The sequence below is a fragment of the Brachyhypopomus gauderio genome, chromosome 9 (genome assembly GCF_052324685.1).
Source record: "Brachyhypopomus gauderio isolate BG-103 chromosome 9, BGAUD_0.2, whole genome shotgun sequence".
NCBI classification, from domain to species: Eukaryota; Metazoa; Chordata; class Actinopteri; order Gymnotiformes; family Hypopomidae; genus Brachyhypopomus; species Brachyhypopomus gauderio.
This window is the reverse complement of record NC_135219.1, coordinates 15,704,529-15,718,341: the sequence shown is the minus strand read 5'-3', so window position 1 is coordinate 15,718,341 and position 13,813 is coordinate 15,704,529. Positions and strand designations below refer to the sequence as shown.

The 13,813-nt window shown below is 54.2% G+C and overlaps 1 protein-coding gene across 2 annotated transcripts in view; it reads right to left on the bottom strand.

Annotated features, from left to right (window-relative positions):
- ino80 (INO80 complex ATPase subunit) overlaps positions 1-13,813 on the bottom strand; it is a 32,990-nt gene that overhangs the window by 14,569 nt on the left and 4,608 nt on the right. For both annotated transcript variants that reach the window (XR_013133248.1, XM_077017589.1), the window contains exons 5-28: positions 12,348-12,517; positions 12,178-12,245; positions 11,938-12,084; positions 11,690-11,810; positions 11,404-11,606; positions 11,197-11,250; positions 10,864-11,067; positions 10,578-10,776; positions 10,415-10,482; positions 10,099-10,308; positions 9,944-10,024; positions 9,435-9,530; positions 8,851-8,910; positions 8,609-8,751; positions 7,895-7,979; positions 7,675-7,792; positions 7,422-7,507; positions 7,159-7,326; positions 6,924-7,057; positions 6,710-6,777; positions 6,408-6,501; positions 4,362-4,542; positions 2,298-2,441; positions 556-781 (exon numbers count right to left, since the gene is read on the bottom strand). Coding sequence is in view for 1 of the 2 variants with exons in the window: in XM_077017589.1 (XP_076873704.1) it covers positions 556-781; positions 2,298-2,441; positions 4,362-4,542; positions 6,408-6,501; positions 6,710-6,777; positions 6,924-7,057; positions 7,159-7,326; positions 7,422-7,507; positions 7,675-7,792; positions 7,895-7,979; positions 8,609-8,751; positions 8,851-8,910; positions 9,435-9,530; positions 9,944-10,024; positions 10,099-10,308; positions 10,415-10,482; positions 10,578-10,776; positions 10,864-11,067; positions 11,197-11,250; positions 11,404-11,606; positions 11,690-11,810; positions 11,938-12,084; positions 12,178-12,245; positions 12,348-12,517 (3,128 nt within the window). In the remaining variant the exon portion in view is untranslated. The remainder of the gene's footprint in view (positions 1-555; positions 782-2,297; positions 2,442-4,361; positions 4,543-6,407; positions 6,502-6,709; positions 6,778-6,923; positions 7,058-7,158; positions 7,327-7,421; positions 7,508-7,674; positions 7,793-7,894; positions 7,980-8,608; positions 8,752-8,850; positions 8,911-9,434; positions 9,531-9,943; positions 10,025-10,098; positions 10,309-10,414; positions 10,483-10,577; positions 10,777-10,863; positions 11,068-11,196; positions 11,251-11,403; positions 11,607-11,689; positions 11,811-11,937; positions 12,085-12,177; positions 12,246-12,347; positions 12,518-13,813) is intronic.

The following is a 13,813-nucleotide window of genomic DNA, read 5'->3' as shown; positions in this document are numbered from 1 at the left end:
GGAGCCAGCGCGACCCCTGCGACTCTCCCACGGGTGGGCTGCCCTCCCAGGGCCACGGGGGGCGGGGGGTTGGCAGCCTCTCCTGATCCCCGTACGCTGCTTCCTGCGGTTCACACGCACGATGGCCTCTGGGACACAGCTGCACCGAGGGGCCCGACAAGACCGGCCTATAGAACGAGGCCAGCCAACACACAGAGGCACGGAGTCTAGGTGTGTGTGTGTGTGTGTGTGTGTGTGTGGGGGGGGTGTGTGTGCCTGTGGTGGTGTTGGTGGGAGGGGGGGTGGGAGTCTGAAAGTAGGTGTGGGTTTGTTTGTGGGCGTCGGCTCTCTGCGAAAGCCCTCGCTAAGATTTGTGGGCCGTTTTTGAGGAGATCTGCGCTCGGAATCAAGCGGAGGAACTGTGAGAAAGTTTCTCGTCTTAAATAAAAGAGTCGACACGTGAACAATAGCCGGATACAGAGAAATGAAATAGCACTCGGGTAAATGACACGGTGCTTCTAGCTAGCGCCTCTCCACCCAAGACCCCCATCCGCCCGCGTGGCCACACTCGCGTACCTGGGATCCTGATGAAGGACCAGCCGTGTCTAGGCTGGAGAGCCATCAGACCCCCGGGGCTCTGGGGACAGAAGGAGAGGGACCGGTCGGCCCAGGCCAGCGCCAGCTCCGGAGAGCCGTACAGGAAGCACTGTCTGGCGGGGAGACTCCCGCCGTCCCGGAGACGCCGCCATTCGTACTCGGCGCTGCGGTCCGCACAGTAACACTCCACAGGGACCGCCGTCACCTAGGAAACAAACCGAAAAAAATCTATCAATCATATGAGTATTTTTCGTTTGGGTGTGTGGCGTTGGCGTGAGGACCAAACGCACGCACAGATCCTCAGGACCATCAGCAAGACCTCAGGACACACACACACACACACACACACACACACACACACACACACACTGAGCCCTGCAGCTCTGACAGGAAAGAGTGGTGGAGGTCCCGTCGTTAGCCGCCCTGACGGGCCTTCGGGTAGCAGATGACCGTGTCCTGTGGGGATCCCCCCCCCCCACCGGATCACGCCATTCTCCTCTTTCTTTTCTTTCACGTCCCCCTTTCTCGCTCCCTCTTTCGGCTCTGCGGAGAGTTTTACGGCTCGCTGACAAGCGGATGATATTATCTTCCTTTCATTCTTATTGCTGCTGAAAAAACAGCTCAGCTTGGCGTGGTTTGAGGCTCTGGAGCAGACAGCTGACTGATTGGTGGGGGGGGGGGGGGTCAACAGATGGCCCCACCCCCCCACACACTTTCAATAGAAAGTAGAGAGAGAGAGAAAGTGCTAATCTATCTCATCACTTTCCCACAGTGCCCATGCTGCTGGTGACCCTGCCGTGCCAGCTCCCACGGGCGGGGTCGCGAGGTCAGGCAGCGTTTCACCTTCTAAGCTTGGTCATGTGACTTGTGAACCGCACCCACGGGTGTGAAGCGGCGGTGGCGTGGGATGCTGAGCGGTGACGTGGAAACGCTTAGCGGTGACGCACATCGGGGCGGGTGCCTCGGCCGTTAACGAGTTCCCAAACCCCGGGGTAACGAGACCATGTCTGAACCTACTCCGAACTTAAACGGTTCAATGTGAAATGCTATTACACAGATTTTTATCTCATTTTAATCTAAGATACGAATCTTGGACTAAAACTTCCTGACAATCTTAAGTCTAGGGACAAAGTTTTTCCCCCAGTGTGACTAAAATAGCATCGAAGAGCTGGAGAAGCCGGCGTGTCAGGACCGTGCGGTCAGGAGCCCGTTTGGAGCGGTACCCCTCGCAGACCGTCCTCCTTCCTCCCTGGTGGCCCGGGGCTGTTTGGCTGCTCCGGTGACGGGTCGGGCCCGGCGGAGCAGCGGGTCGCCAAGGGACTCGGGCTGGGTAAATAAACAGGTCGCGGGGTCAGAGCGAGCCGTGTCTTTTGAGGTTTTATTTTGGCCGGGCCGTTTGTTTGCCGTGCGGCTGGGGGGTTCGCCGTCGGGTGTCGGGCCACACACACGCGCTCTTGCAGGCTCCGGTGACACGGCCAGGCCCGGTTGCCGCAGCCCGGTTGCTGCAGCCCGTTAACGGCGCTAACAGCCACTACGTGTGGAAAAGCCCAGGAACGGCCAACGTACACAGGAAAGCGGATGATGGATGAACGCGAGTGTGTGAATTCGGCAAAGCTCTCGCTAGATCCGTGAACTCCCGTGGTGCCGTCAGAAGCTGTTCTGTGCACACGCATCCAGATATACGTGTGTGTGTGTGTGTATATATATGTGAGCGACCGTACCCTGGGTGCGACCGTGAGGAGGAACTTGGGCGGTTGGACCGGCTGGCAGGGTCGGAGGGTGGAGGAGGTGGTGGAGCGGCGGCTGTGGACCAGCACGTCTGCGTGGGAGAAGAGCCACGGCCTCCGGGCGGTGAAGACCAGGTCCTGCGCCAGAGCAGAACAGAGATTAGCACATCGAACCACAACCCTGGCCACCTCACACGGGCCTCTCCGCAGGACTGCAGCCGATGTGTGTGGGAGAGCCCGGCGGGGAGAGTAAATGGTAACAGAGCGCCCCCTGGTGTCACTTATTGTCACTGCGGCCGATGTCCCTCGATCTCCGAGGGTTCATGGCTCGCCGCAGCACCTCCAGAGACACCGCAGGGTCTCCAGAGTCAGAACCGGGTCTGTATTTCCAGCAGTTTGCAAACACAGAAACCCAAGATGGAGCTCGGGCTCCAAGTATGTTCCAAGTGTCAGCCATCGAAAAGAGAGAGAGAGAGAGAGAGAGAGAGAGAGAGAGAGAGAGAGAGAGAGAGGGAGAGAGAGAGAGAGAAGCATGCAGTGTGAGCAGAGGGAGGCGGAGTGCTCGTGTCTGGAGACCCGCTGTCTGGGCTGCGTTCCCGACCGCAGGCATGGAGGGCAGATCCTTCTGGAAACTCTCACCACGATGAACACAGACAGAAGAGGAGGCGTCAGTGAAGGCACCGGCATCCAGATCTCCAACATTCTTGCTCCAGGAGAACGCTGAAGCAGCCTTCTGACTACACAACCAAGCCCACCGTCAGAAATGTAAGCGGGGAGACGAATAAATAAAACAGAATATAGCTAAACAGACGGAGGCCGGAGCGGCGTAGCACCAGGGACGCGCTCTTCTGCTCCTGGACGTCCGTTGTTATGCCAAATCCCCCCTCACACACCCAGCCAGGGACGCACGGTTATCGTTAATCCGTGTAAGCACCGAGTCTTCCAAAACAACCATGGAAGGCATTGTTTATGGCACGTGAACGTGAATGCTTTAACTGATGAGCAGAATCCAAACATAACTGGACCGCACGCTCTTGAAGTTCTCACCCTCCGACAGAGGACGATGTCTGACGCGGATCGCCAACAGACACAGAAAAGCGAGATGAGAGTTGCTCCATGCTGGAACACATGAAGGACTGGGGGGGGGGGGGGGGGGGGGGGGTGTCGGGTGGGGTGGGGGTGCTGGAAGGTGAAGAGTGGGGCAGCTGCTTCCTCTTTCACCCGCAGCGGAGCCAGCAGGCCGGGGGGTTGTTGGGGGGGGTCAGGGTTCCTCCGACCCCCCCTCGAGTGTGGTGGCGTGAGTCCAGTCCGGGCTTGGCACGGTGGGGCTGCCGTGCGGGGGAGGGGGCTCTGGTCGCGGTGTAAGGTTGCCACGCACGCCTCACTGGAGCTAGGAGACGCTGAGCGAGGGAGCGGCGGGTGTAGGATTACGCCTCCGTCAGCACCCGACTAGCCCGGCCTGCCCCCGCGCCCCCCCCGCGGCCGCCCGCAGCGCCGGGGACGCCGCCCCGTTCGGGCGGAGCGCGAGTGGCCCTTCGCCGGCGAGAGGCTCGCACGGAGAAACGTGACGCCCGCCAGCTCGTGACTGATGAGGGCCGCTAAGTGCTCCCTTGATCCCAGAAAGAAACAGACCTGCACTCCCAGTCAAATGGCTTCAGTTCACACACACACACACACACACACACACACACACACACACACACACACACACAACCCAAACCCAGCACAAACATTCTGCGACTTCCAGCCAGCAGTGCTCTCCCCTCCCGTTCAAGGATAGTTACTTAAAGTACTTCATTTCTCTTCATTCTGTTGTTATTCAAGAACAGACTTGTAGCGTTTTATTAACAGTAATTCAATATTCAAGCACACAAAAGGCCTAACAGCACATCTACTAGTACGTGTATCCGTCTTCATCCATTTCCAAGGCCCTCATTCTGAATTTCTAGATATCCAACCTATTTCAAAAGGTTTCAGCCCAATAACGGCCTGTTTCTCCTGCTTCATGGCACCTCTCCGTCACCTCTACAAAGGCCGCAGCGGTCTGAATGAGCTCACCTGCAGGATGGCGCTGGTGTGCTTGCTGGGGAAAGATGTGGGCCTGTCCACCCACAGGATGAGGTCTCGGTTGGAGAGGCAGTAGGACCTGGGGGGCGACGGCGGCTCACCCTCCTCGGCCCACAGCCGGCGGTGCTGGAGCCGGTAGGCGGACTTGAAGGAGAGGTAAAGTGCTAGCCATCTGAGGAGGGCAGAGAGGACAGGAGGTGTTTCAGGGACTCGTGGGTCCAGGACGAGGAAGTAGGCCTGTCGCGATAATTACATTATCGACTTATCGTACAATAATTTTTTAACCGCAATCATTTTTGCTGACGTTGATAATTGGCCATTGGGTTTCCGTGCAATATGTTTACACGCAACTACATGAGATTTCAGAAAGGCACGCAGTGCTGCTCTCTCGCACCCCCCTCCCCCTTAAGGGAAGACGAATCTGTGATCAGAGAGCGACACCTACTGGTTAGGAAATGAGTGCAGTACACGGAGAGCGTATGCGTCAATAACAGTGCCTCCACACACACACACACACACACACACACACACACACACACACACACACACACACACACACACACACACAGGTGGAGATGTGTTAGCTCGCGGACGTACTCGAGGCTAATAGGACTAGAAATGATTCGAAATAATTCGCTTTTTATCACATTATTTAATGGTTGTTTATTATAGTGACCGTAGCGTGACTCCGCCCACCTCGCGCGAACGGTGGAAGCGTTGATTCTTGTCGCATCACGTTTCTTTGCAGTGTTCGAAACGATATGTGGTAGTATAAAGAAATTAAAAACAGGGAACTGAACATTTACCTGACGAATTTTAATGTTGCTTTGTGTTTCAGGTTTGAAAAGTGCTGGAACTTTGGCTAAAGTACTTGAAAAATGCTGGAATTTGTTTGTTTCTTGTAATTCCAGGACGAAACATGAGAGAACGTGAAGACGTGAAGATTGGGCGTTTTGAAAATAAACAACCATTAAATAATGTGATAAAAAGCTAATTATTTTGAGTATATGTATAAATATTTAACTTAATTAAGTTTAACGTTCTGAGAAATATAGAAATGGACCTTGAAAGTGACGTAAAAGTGCTTGAATTCCACCTTGTATAGGTGTATAAACCCTGAAAAACATGACTTTGTTAAATGCGCTGAGGCGCGTAGCGCACGAAGTTCGAGAGGTGTACGACCTCGTGAATCGACAGCGCTCGAGGCGAAGCCACCGCGATTACATCATTTTCGCCGCGCGGACCCTTGCGGATCCTTGCGCCGCGTCAAGTACAAACCAGGCTTAACTGCCGTTAAATACAGTCGAAAAGAAAACATTTATAAACATGCTGAAAAAATTTGACAAGCAGTATGAACTGCCAAAGAAAACGTATATCTCCCAAACCTTATATAATGAAGTGAAAGATGGCATTCTGAAGGAGATTAAAGACATCTCATTTTACTCTGCCACTACAGATATGTGGTCAAGCTCAAATGTGACCCCATACATGAGCTTTACAATACATTACATTACTGCAAACTGGTGTAACTGTATTATTATGCTACTATATTATTAGTGTGGCACATTGTCTTAAAGCTCCTTTGGGGAGCCCAGAAGCAAGAAAAAATTCTATAATGGCACTTTAAAATGACAATATTATCGTTTATCGCAATAATTTCTGGGACAATATATCGTTCTGAAAATTTTGTTATCGTGACAGGCCTACGAGGAAGGTCTCACAGCTGAACGGGTTCCTCATACGAGGAGCTTCAGCAACAGCGTTTCCCTTTGCCTCAGCTCTCGGGAACTTAACTAATTTGGTCCGAGTGCCACTTATGGAGCAATCTGTAACATACCAACAGACAGAAATAACAGGAGAAGTGGACTGTGAGAGGGCCTGTCTGAGCGGCACTAACTGATCGGGCCCCAGATAGCGCCGTTCCCATGGTGTCTGAGCTGGGGGGGGCAGCCTGAGAGTGAAGCTGATGTATTACATGTGGTCAGCCAGGGACGTGGAGGGGAGGGTGGAGGAGGGGTGGGGGGGGGGGGGGCAGACCTGGTCAGAGTGCCGCGTTGCGAGACGCCGGCCATCTCCGCTGGAGACACGTCGATGAAGCGCAGGAAGGAGAAACAGCTCCCCTCATCGTCACCTGAGGACGGAGACGTGTGTGAGAACAGCGAGACACACCGAGAGAGACGGACAAATGAAACCATGTTCTCAGCTAGGATTTCACACAATATAATAATAATCCCAATAAGACCGAGTTGAGAAGAGAGAAAGAGGAGAACAAAGAGAGAAAAGGAGAGGCGAGAAAGGGAGAAATGGATAGAGAGAGTGAGGGGATGGTAGAGACTCACTTTTTCTGTGGAATAATGACTGTTGGATGTGCTGAGGAGAGAAAGGGGACAACAGAACCTGTAGCAGCCTGAGAGAGAGAGAGAGAGAGAGAGAGAGAGAGAGAGAGAGAGGAGAGAGAGAGAGAGAGAGAGAGCGAGAGAGAGAGAGAACAACACCATGTGAGGGGAGCACTCTCTCATATGCGTCCATGTTCTCACCTGTGCATCTACTCACCTGGTGCGTTCCTGGGTGCAGGAGTGCAGGAGGCCACGGCGGAAGAGAAGTTTGGACATGACGAAGGGCTTCAGAGACATGTGGAAGGGTGAACGCGTCTCCTGTCGCTCAAACAGGTCTGGGTGGTTACACACCTACACACACACACACACACACACACACACACACTGTAATACGCTCAGGTCCGTCTCCAGCCTGTCTGCAGTTCTCCCTGTGCGGGATCATCACCCCCTACCTTTCGGAACTGCATGACGAGGTTCATGAGGCTGCTGGTGGTGGTGTGAGCCTGCTGGGCCGTGCCCATGGACGACTGCAGCAGGTCCTCGATGGAGATCTTGTTCTTCAGAGCCTGGTAGAGGAGCCGCTGTCTGCTGGTCAGCTGACAATACGTCAAGATCTCGATCTAGAGGGGGGGTTGAAGGAACAGTAGGGGTTCACCATCAAGAACATCCGGCTGGAGGCCCGGGCGGTGCTGCGATGGCCTGCGGGGGGCGCTACCTTGTCGGAGAGCTCGTTCTCCACGTCCTTCTTTATCCTACGAAGCATGAAGGGCTTCAGGATCATGTGTAGTCTGGACAGCTGGTCTGCCGTTGAGGAAGAGGACAAAGACTGCGTTTAACTGGAGGTCCAGGCCTGCTGCGAGTGTAGCGCGTTAAGCAAACGTCTGTCGATATTGGCCACGAGACGCGAACGTGGCTTTGGCGGAACGGGCCGCCTCGCGGGGGTCTCACAAACAAACGAGCGCGCTCACTCTCGTCTATGGCCGACTTGTTCTCAGCGTGGCTCTCGATATCTTTGGAGAACCACTCGTTGAACTCCTCGTGAGAGTCGAACAGAGTCGGCATGATGAAGTGGAGCAGGGCCCACAGCTGAGGAGGAGAAGAAAGGAGTTCAAACGAGAAGAAAGGAGTTCAAAGGAGAAGAAAGCCTCCCCTAGCTCTCCCTCGCACGCGCGTTTCGTGCACGCTCACCTCTGCCATCGTGTTCTGAATGGGCGTTCCCGTTAGCAGGAGTCTGTTTCGGCACTGGAACTGCAGCAGGATCTTCCAACGCACGCTGGGGAGCAGAACTACATTACCCATCAGGCCATGCACTCAGCCCAGAGACAGACCTCCACAGACCCGACAAACCAACGGCACCAGGACCCCGTCTCTGGGCGGGACCGGGGCAGCTGGCGGCCGGGCGAGAGGGTTGGTGCGGTAATAAGTCAAACAACGCCACAGGAGAAGCCACAGACACATGTCTCCCTGCCCGTGGGCTCGGGGTGGGGGGGTTATTGTCAAACTGCTGCCAACTTCTTGCCAGAAAGTCCATGCACAGCCTTTGAGGAACGTAACGGTTAAAAGCCCGACATGCAGCTAGCGCTGGGACACGTTGGAAAAGTCGTCTGTTTGGAATTAACCAGTCTTTGTGCTTGAGGAAAGGAAAACATTTTTAAAATCTGGTCTCGGCATTAGCGAGGCACATGTAAGGATTTAACAGGCTGTCAAGCGTACGAAGCTTCCAAGCAACTCAATTCCCCTCTAATAGTAACGGCTTCATTTCTAAAACATCGTTAGATCACCAACGGTGCCTCGCAGGTACATTTCTAAAAGAAATAAACTTCTCTGGACCGAATCTCGTCTCGCGGGGCCCGGAAAGGTAGAAGGTTCTGGAAGTCGGCCGTTGGCTTGACGCCTGCTCACCTGGAGCTGCTCTTCAGGGCCTGGGCCTCGTCCAGAACCATGTACTGCCACTTCACGCGCTGGAAGTATTTCACGTCCTGCACCACCAGCTGGTAACTGGTGATCACCACGTGGAAGGGAGCGTTCTGGGTGTAAAGGGTTTTCTAGAGAGGGCACAGAAGGAGAAAACGTGTCGTGTCGTCCTCGGGCGAAACCCGACGTTTTTCGCGGCCGCGCGGCTGCTTCCGGCACGGAGGGCTCACCTGACTCCAGAACTTTCGGATTACTTTGCGGTCGTGGGGGTTGCCCCAGTACGGAAGCACCTGGGAAACAGAGGGGTGACGGTTCATTCGCAACGTGTTGACAAACAAACTCGTAGCTCACTCATAACCATGATACTCAGCATTTACTTAAATTATAAGTCATGATCTCCCCCCCTTGCCCATCCTCTGGGCATTCTAAAGACAGGATGAAAACAGCATCGCGCTCTTATTTTGGTATCGATAAATCTCACTACTCCTGTTGTTGAAGGCTATTTTACAATAACTGCTACAATAACTGCTGCAGATTTTGGAATGCAGGGTTTGACTTCAACAATCGTCAGTGATACAAAACTGCCCCCTACAGATCAACAGCACTCCTACAATACGGCCAATTTCTGACATGGTCTTGTGGAGTACTAGGATTGCAAAAATAGGATTAGGTAACCTTGTCTAAATGCTATTGTTCCAACAATAGATCCAGTTCAGTGAGTTTATGAAAGGGGGAGAGAGAGAGAGAGAAGTGAGCGGGACGTTTGAAGGATTCTGCGGGACCAGGTGTCTTCCTGTCCAGCTGCAGGGTTCACCTTGAATTTTGGCACGAAGCGGGCGAACTCCTGGTGCCAGTTGTTGAGTGTGGAGGCCGGCGAGATGATCAAGAAGGGTCCCCAAATGTTGTCCCTCTGTAGAACAGGACACACGTGTCCCCACACGCACACGAAACACAGAGAATAAGCCCAACGCACAGGTGCAGAGGGGTGAGGTAGGGGCGGCAGAGACATGTTGAGGACGGAGGGGTGAAAACAGGAAACAACTAGAGAGAGGGGCGGAGTGCCAGCGATGTTTCCTGTGGGCCCGGCGCTCTCGTATCGAACGCCAAAACGCCCCGAGATTCCATTTCCTCCCCCCGTCCGGACTCCTCGGGGGCCGGAGCGGCGGAGGCAGCTGGAGGCCACGCCGGCCCGCGGGAGCTGGTTCTGCTGTTCCCGTTGGCTGGTCACGTGTGACCCGCGTGTGGGCTTTCCCGACAAGTCGTGGCACCCGTGCGAGGGGCAGCCGTCAGCGTTAGGGTGGGGGGGGGTTGGAGTGCGCTTACCTCCGCCAGGTGAGCCAGCAGTGCGATGCTCTGCACCGTCTTGCCCAGACCCATCTCGTCCGCGAGGATGCCGTTGATGCCCTGAGCCAGGACGAGAGCACGTGATTACACGCGCACACACGCACGTACACACACGCGCGCACACGCGTACACACCTGCTCATAAAGGTTGGCCAGCCAGTTCATGCCTTTGAGCTGATAGCCCTTGAGCTTGCCGTTGAAGATGGTGGGCTGGGGGATGTCGTCCCCGGCGCTGATGGAGGGGTTGGAGAGGCTGTAGCTCTCCCCGAATCCCGAGGTGGAGACGGTGGCGGCGTGTAGCGAGGCACAGCGGCTGTCCTTCGCCTCCTCGTCGAACTGCCTCGTCTGCAAGGCCCACAGGGCAAGCGCGTTGCTACCCAAACGCCAAACCCTCCCCCACTTCTACCCCCCAACGGCCCCGCGAGGCCCAGACGTGCCCGGCCGTACTCACCCGAGCCTGGTGGATGAGGTAGGCGTCCTTCGCGTTTCTCAAGGCCTGACATTTGTAGTATTCGCTGTCTGCCGGACACAGTGGACACAGAGATATCAGGGGCGGGGCGGCGTGACCCGGGTCGTCGGCGTAGAGCGGGAGGCGGAGCGGCACCGCCACCTACCGTAGTCGTCCTGGCCCGCGCCGAGCGTGGAGGCCCCGCCCCCCTCCGTCTGCCGCTGGGCCGCGCCCTCGTCCAGCTGACGCAGGATCTCCTCCTGGGCTCCGGCGCCGCCCGCCAGGTTCTGTTTGCCCCCCATGAAGTGGGCGTACAGCTCCGTCTGCGTGATGAGGAAGTTCAGCTTCCTCTGCTGCCTCTTGGCCTGGAGGGGTGCGAAGGGCGCGGGGTGTCAGGGCCGTCCGGCGGGGTGTGTGTGTGTTTGTGTGTGTGTGTGTGTGTACGTGTGTACCTCTCTCATCTCCTCGTCCAGTTTGCGCTGCTCCAACGCCTCCTTCTCCGCACGTTTCCGGTGTTCCTTCTCCACCTTCTCATACTTCTTCCAATAGAGCAACATCTCTTTGGTGAGGCGCCGTGCCCGGGGCAGCGTCTCCTTACAGTTCTTCTGGGCCTGGATGGCGGCCCGCCTCACCTCCCGCATGCACTGGTGGGCCAGCTGGATGGACACACACACACACACACACACACACACACACACACACACCCCATCAACATCCTCCAACATTCCCGGCAGCAAAAACACACACCACATCTGCACACAGCAAACACCTGTGAACCTCTTTACCTTCTTGGCGTTGGTTAAAACAAAGTTCTTCGCCGAGGCCTTCTGTTTAAATGCCTGCAAAAAAAAAAACACACACGACGAAAACAAAGGTGTGACTGGTTTGCAGGGGAGCGTGAGGACACGTGTGGAGCGCAGCTCTGCGGGACAGATGTGAGGCGTAGATCTGCGGGACAGATGTGAAGCGTAGCTCTGGGGCACGCGGCTGACCTTGGGGTTCTCTTTTTTGGCAATGGTGAGCCAGACTTTTCGCCTACGAGCGTTCAACTGCTCGACCGTTAAGTGCTTCTTCTTCGTCATGGGCAGAGGTGCATCGTGGGAGAACTTGGCAAATATTTTGGTGGCGTACGGCCGGCCCTCCACGGAGTAATCCTCACCACGCTTCTTCCTCTTCTTCATCTTTTTTAACTTGGCTGTGACAGAGCAGAGGAGAATCATGCATGCGCATCTTGGACGAATGGCACCCACGGGTAGAAAACTAAACCTTTCACCCTACCTTTAAACTTCTTTTCTTCCTTAATCTTTTTTTTCTTGGGCCCCAATAGATGGCGCTGTTGCTCATAGAATGGGTCTTGGGTGGACAGGAGTCCTGCGCTGTAGTACTGATACTGTTGCAGCTGTGAACACAGATCATTAGCAGCTTTCTCTGTTACTACCCTTACAGCAAAAGCTGACCTTCTGTGTGTGTGTGTGTGTGTGTGTGTGTGTGTGTGTGTGTGTGTGTGTGTGTGTGTGTGTGTGTACCTCACGGTCAGCCTGAAACTTGCTCTGGTGCACCCTGGTGAACTTGTGCAGCCGTAGCATGTCGTGTAGCTCCTCACGGGACAGGGAAAAATCAGAATTGTCCGAGTCCGTGTCCGAGTCCGTGGTGTCGTCGCTCAGCAAGATGCCCTGAATGTCACAAGAGACCGCTCAGCCACGGAAACACCCAGCAAAACTGCCGGTTTCAAGAAGTCGGACCCAGCCGCCGTGTTCTGCACGTACCTTCAGCCATTTACGGCTCTTCCTCAGCTTGGAGAAGTTGTACAGGCTGCCTTTGTCAGCTTTGTGCTCTGTGGGGGAGAGCGCATATCTGAGCGATGACACCACGACAAACGGATTACCGGTGGAGCGATGGTGAACGGGTGTGTGAAGTGACTCGCCAGGCCGCGCACCCTGCAGCAGAGCTCCGTTGAGAGTCCCGCACTCCGCTCCTGCCCCTCCTAAACCAGCGCCCCTGCCCCCCTCCTCAGAGTCCAGCTCCTCCTTACCCACCAGCAGGGGGGCATGAGGGTTGGAGGGGGCCAGAGAAGGCCCCTCACCCAGACCGTCATCGCTGTCATCACTGAAACACACACACAAAAAAACACCCAGACCGTCATCGCTGTCATCACTGAAACACACACACAAAAAAACACCCAGACCGTCATCGCTGTCATCACTGAAACACACACACAAAAAAACACCCAAACTGTCATCGCTGTCATCACTGAAACACACACACAAAAAAACACCCAGACCGTCATCGCTGTCATCACTGAAACACACACACAAAAAACACCCAGACCGTCATCGCTGTCATCACTGAAACACACACACAAAAAACACCCAGACCGTCATCACTGAAACACACACACAAAAAACCCCCAGACCGTCATCACTGAAACACACACACAAAAAACACCCAGACCGTCATCACTGAAACACACACACAAAAAACACCCAGACCGTCATCGCTGTCATCACTGAAACACACACACAAAAAACACCCAGACCGTCATCGCTGTCATCACTGAAACACACACACAAAAAAACACCCAGTCATCGCTGTCATCACTGAAACACACGCACAAAAAAACACCCAAACTGTCATCACTGAAACACACACACACAAAACACCCAGACCGTCATCGCTGTCATCACTGAAACACACAAAAAAAAAACACCCAAACTGTCATCACTGAAACACACACACAAAAAACACCCAGACCGTCATCGCTGTCATCACTGAAACACACACAAAAAAAACACCCAGTTATCGCTGTCATCACTGAAACACACACACAAAAAACACCCAGACCGTCATCGCTGTCATCACTGAAACACACACAAAAAAAAACACCCAGTTATCGCTGTCATCACTGAAACACACACACAAAAAACACCCAGTTATCGCTGTCATCACTGAAACACACACACAAAAAAACACTCAGTTACCGCTGTCATCACTGAAACGGACACACAAAAAACACCCAAACTGTCATCACTGAAACACACACACACAAAAGCATAAACTGCTTCTCAGAATTATACTTATCAAAAGAGAAATGAAACATGTTTCTTCTCCTTTCGTTTTGACCACCTGTTGTGATTTCAGCTGTGAAGTCCACGGTGGCCAGGACCATCAAATCCCTCATCAACCCTGCTCTGTAAGAACCAATTTCCTGTACTTCGAAAAAACTTCATCTAGTATGAAGATGATCGTGTTCTTCAGGTGAACTGCCCAAATCTCCTCTAAGGTCATAATCCATAAGGTCATAATCCAGCACTCTCAGCTCCTCTTCTGTCCTTAGGCAGGGTTCATAATTACGGGAAGCAGTTGGCTAACCTCCAACTGCTCCTTAACCAAATCTTCTCACCT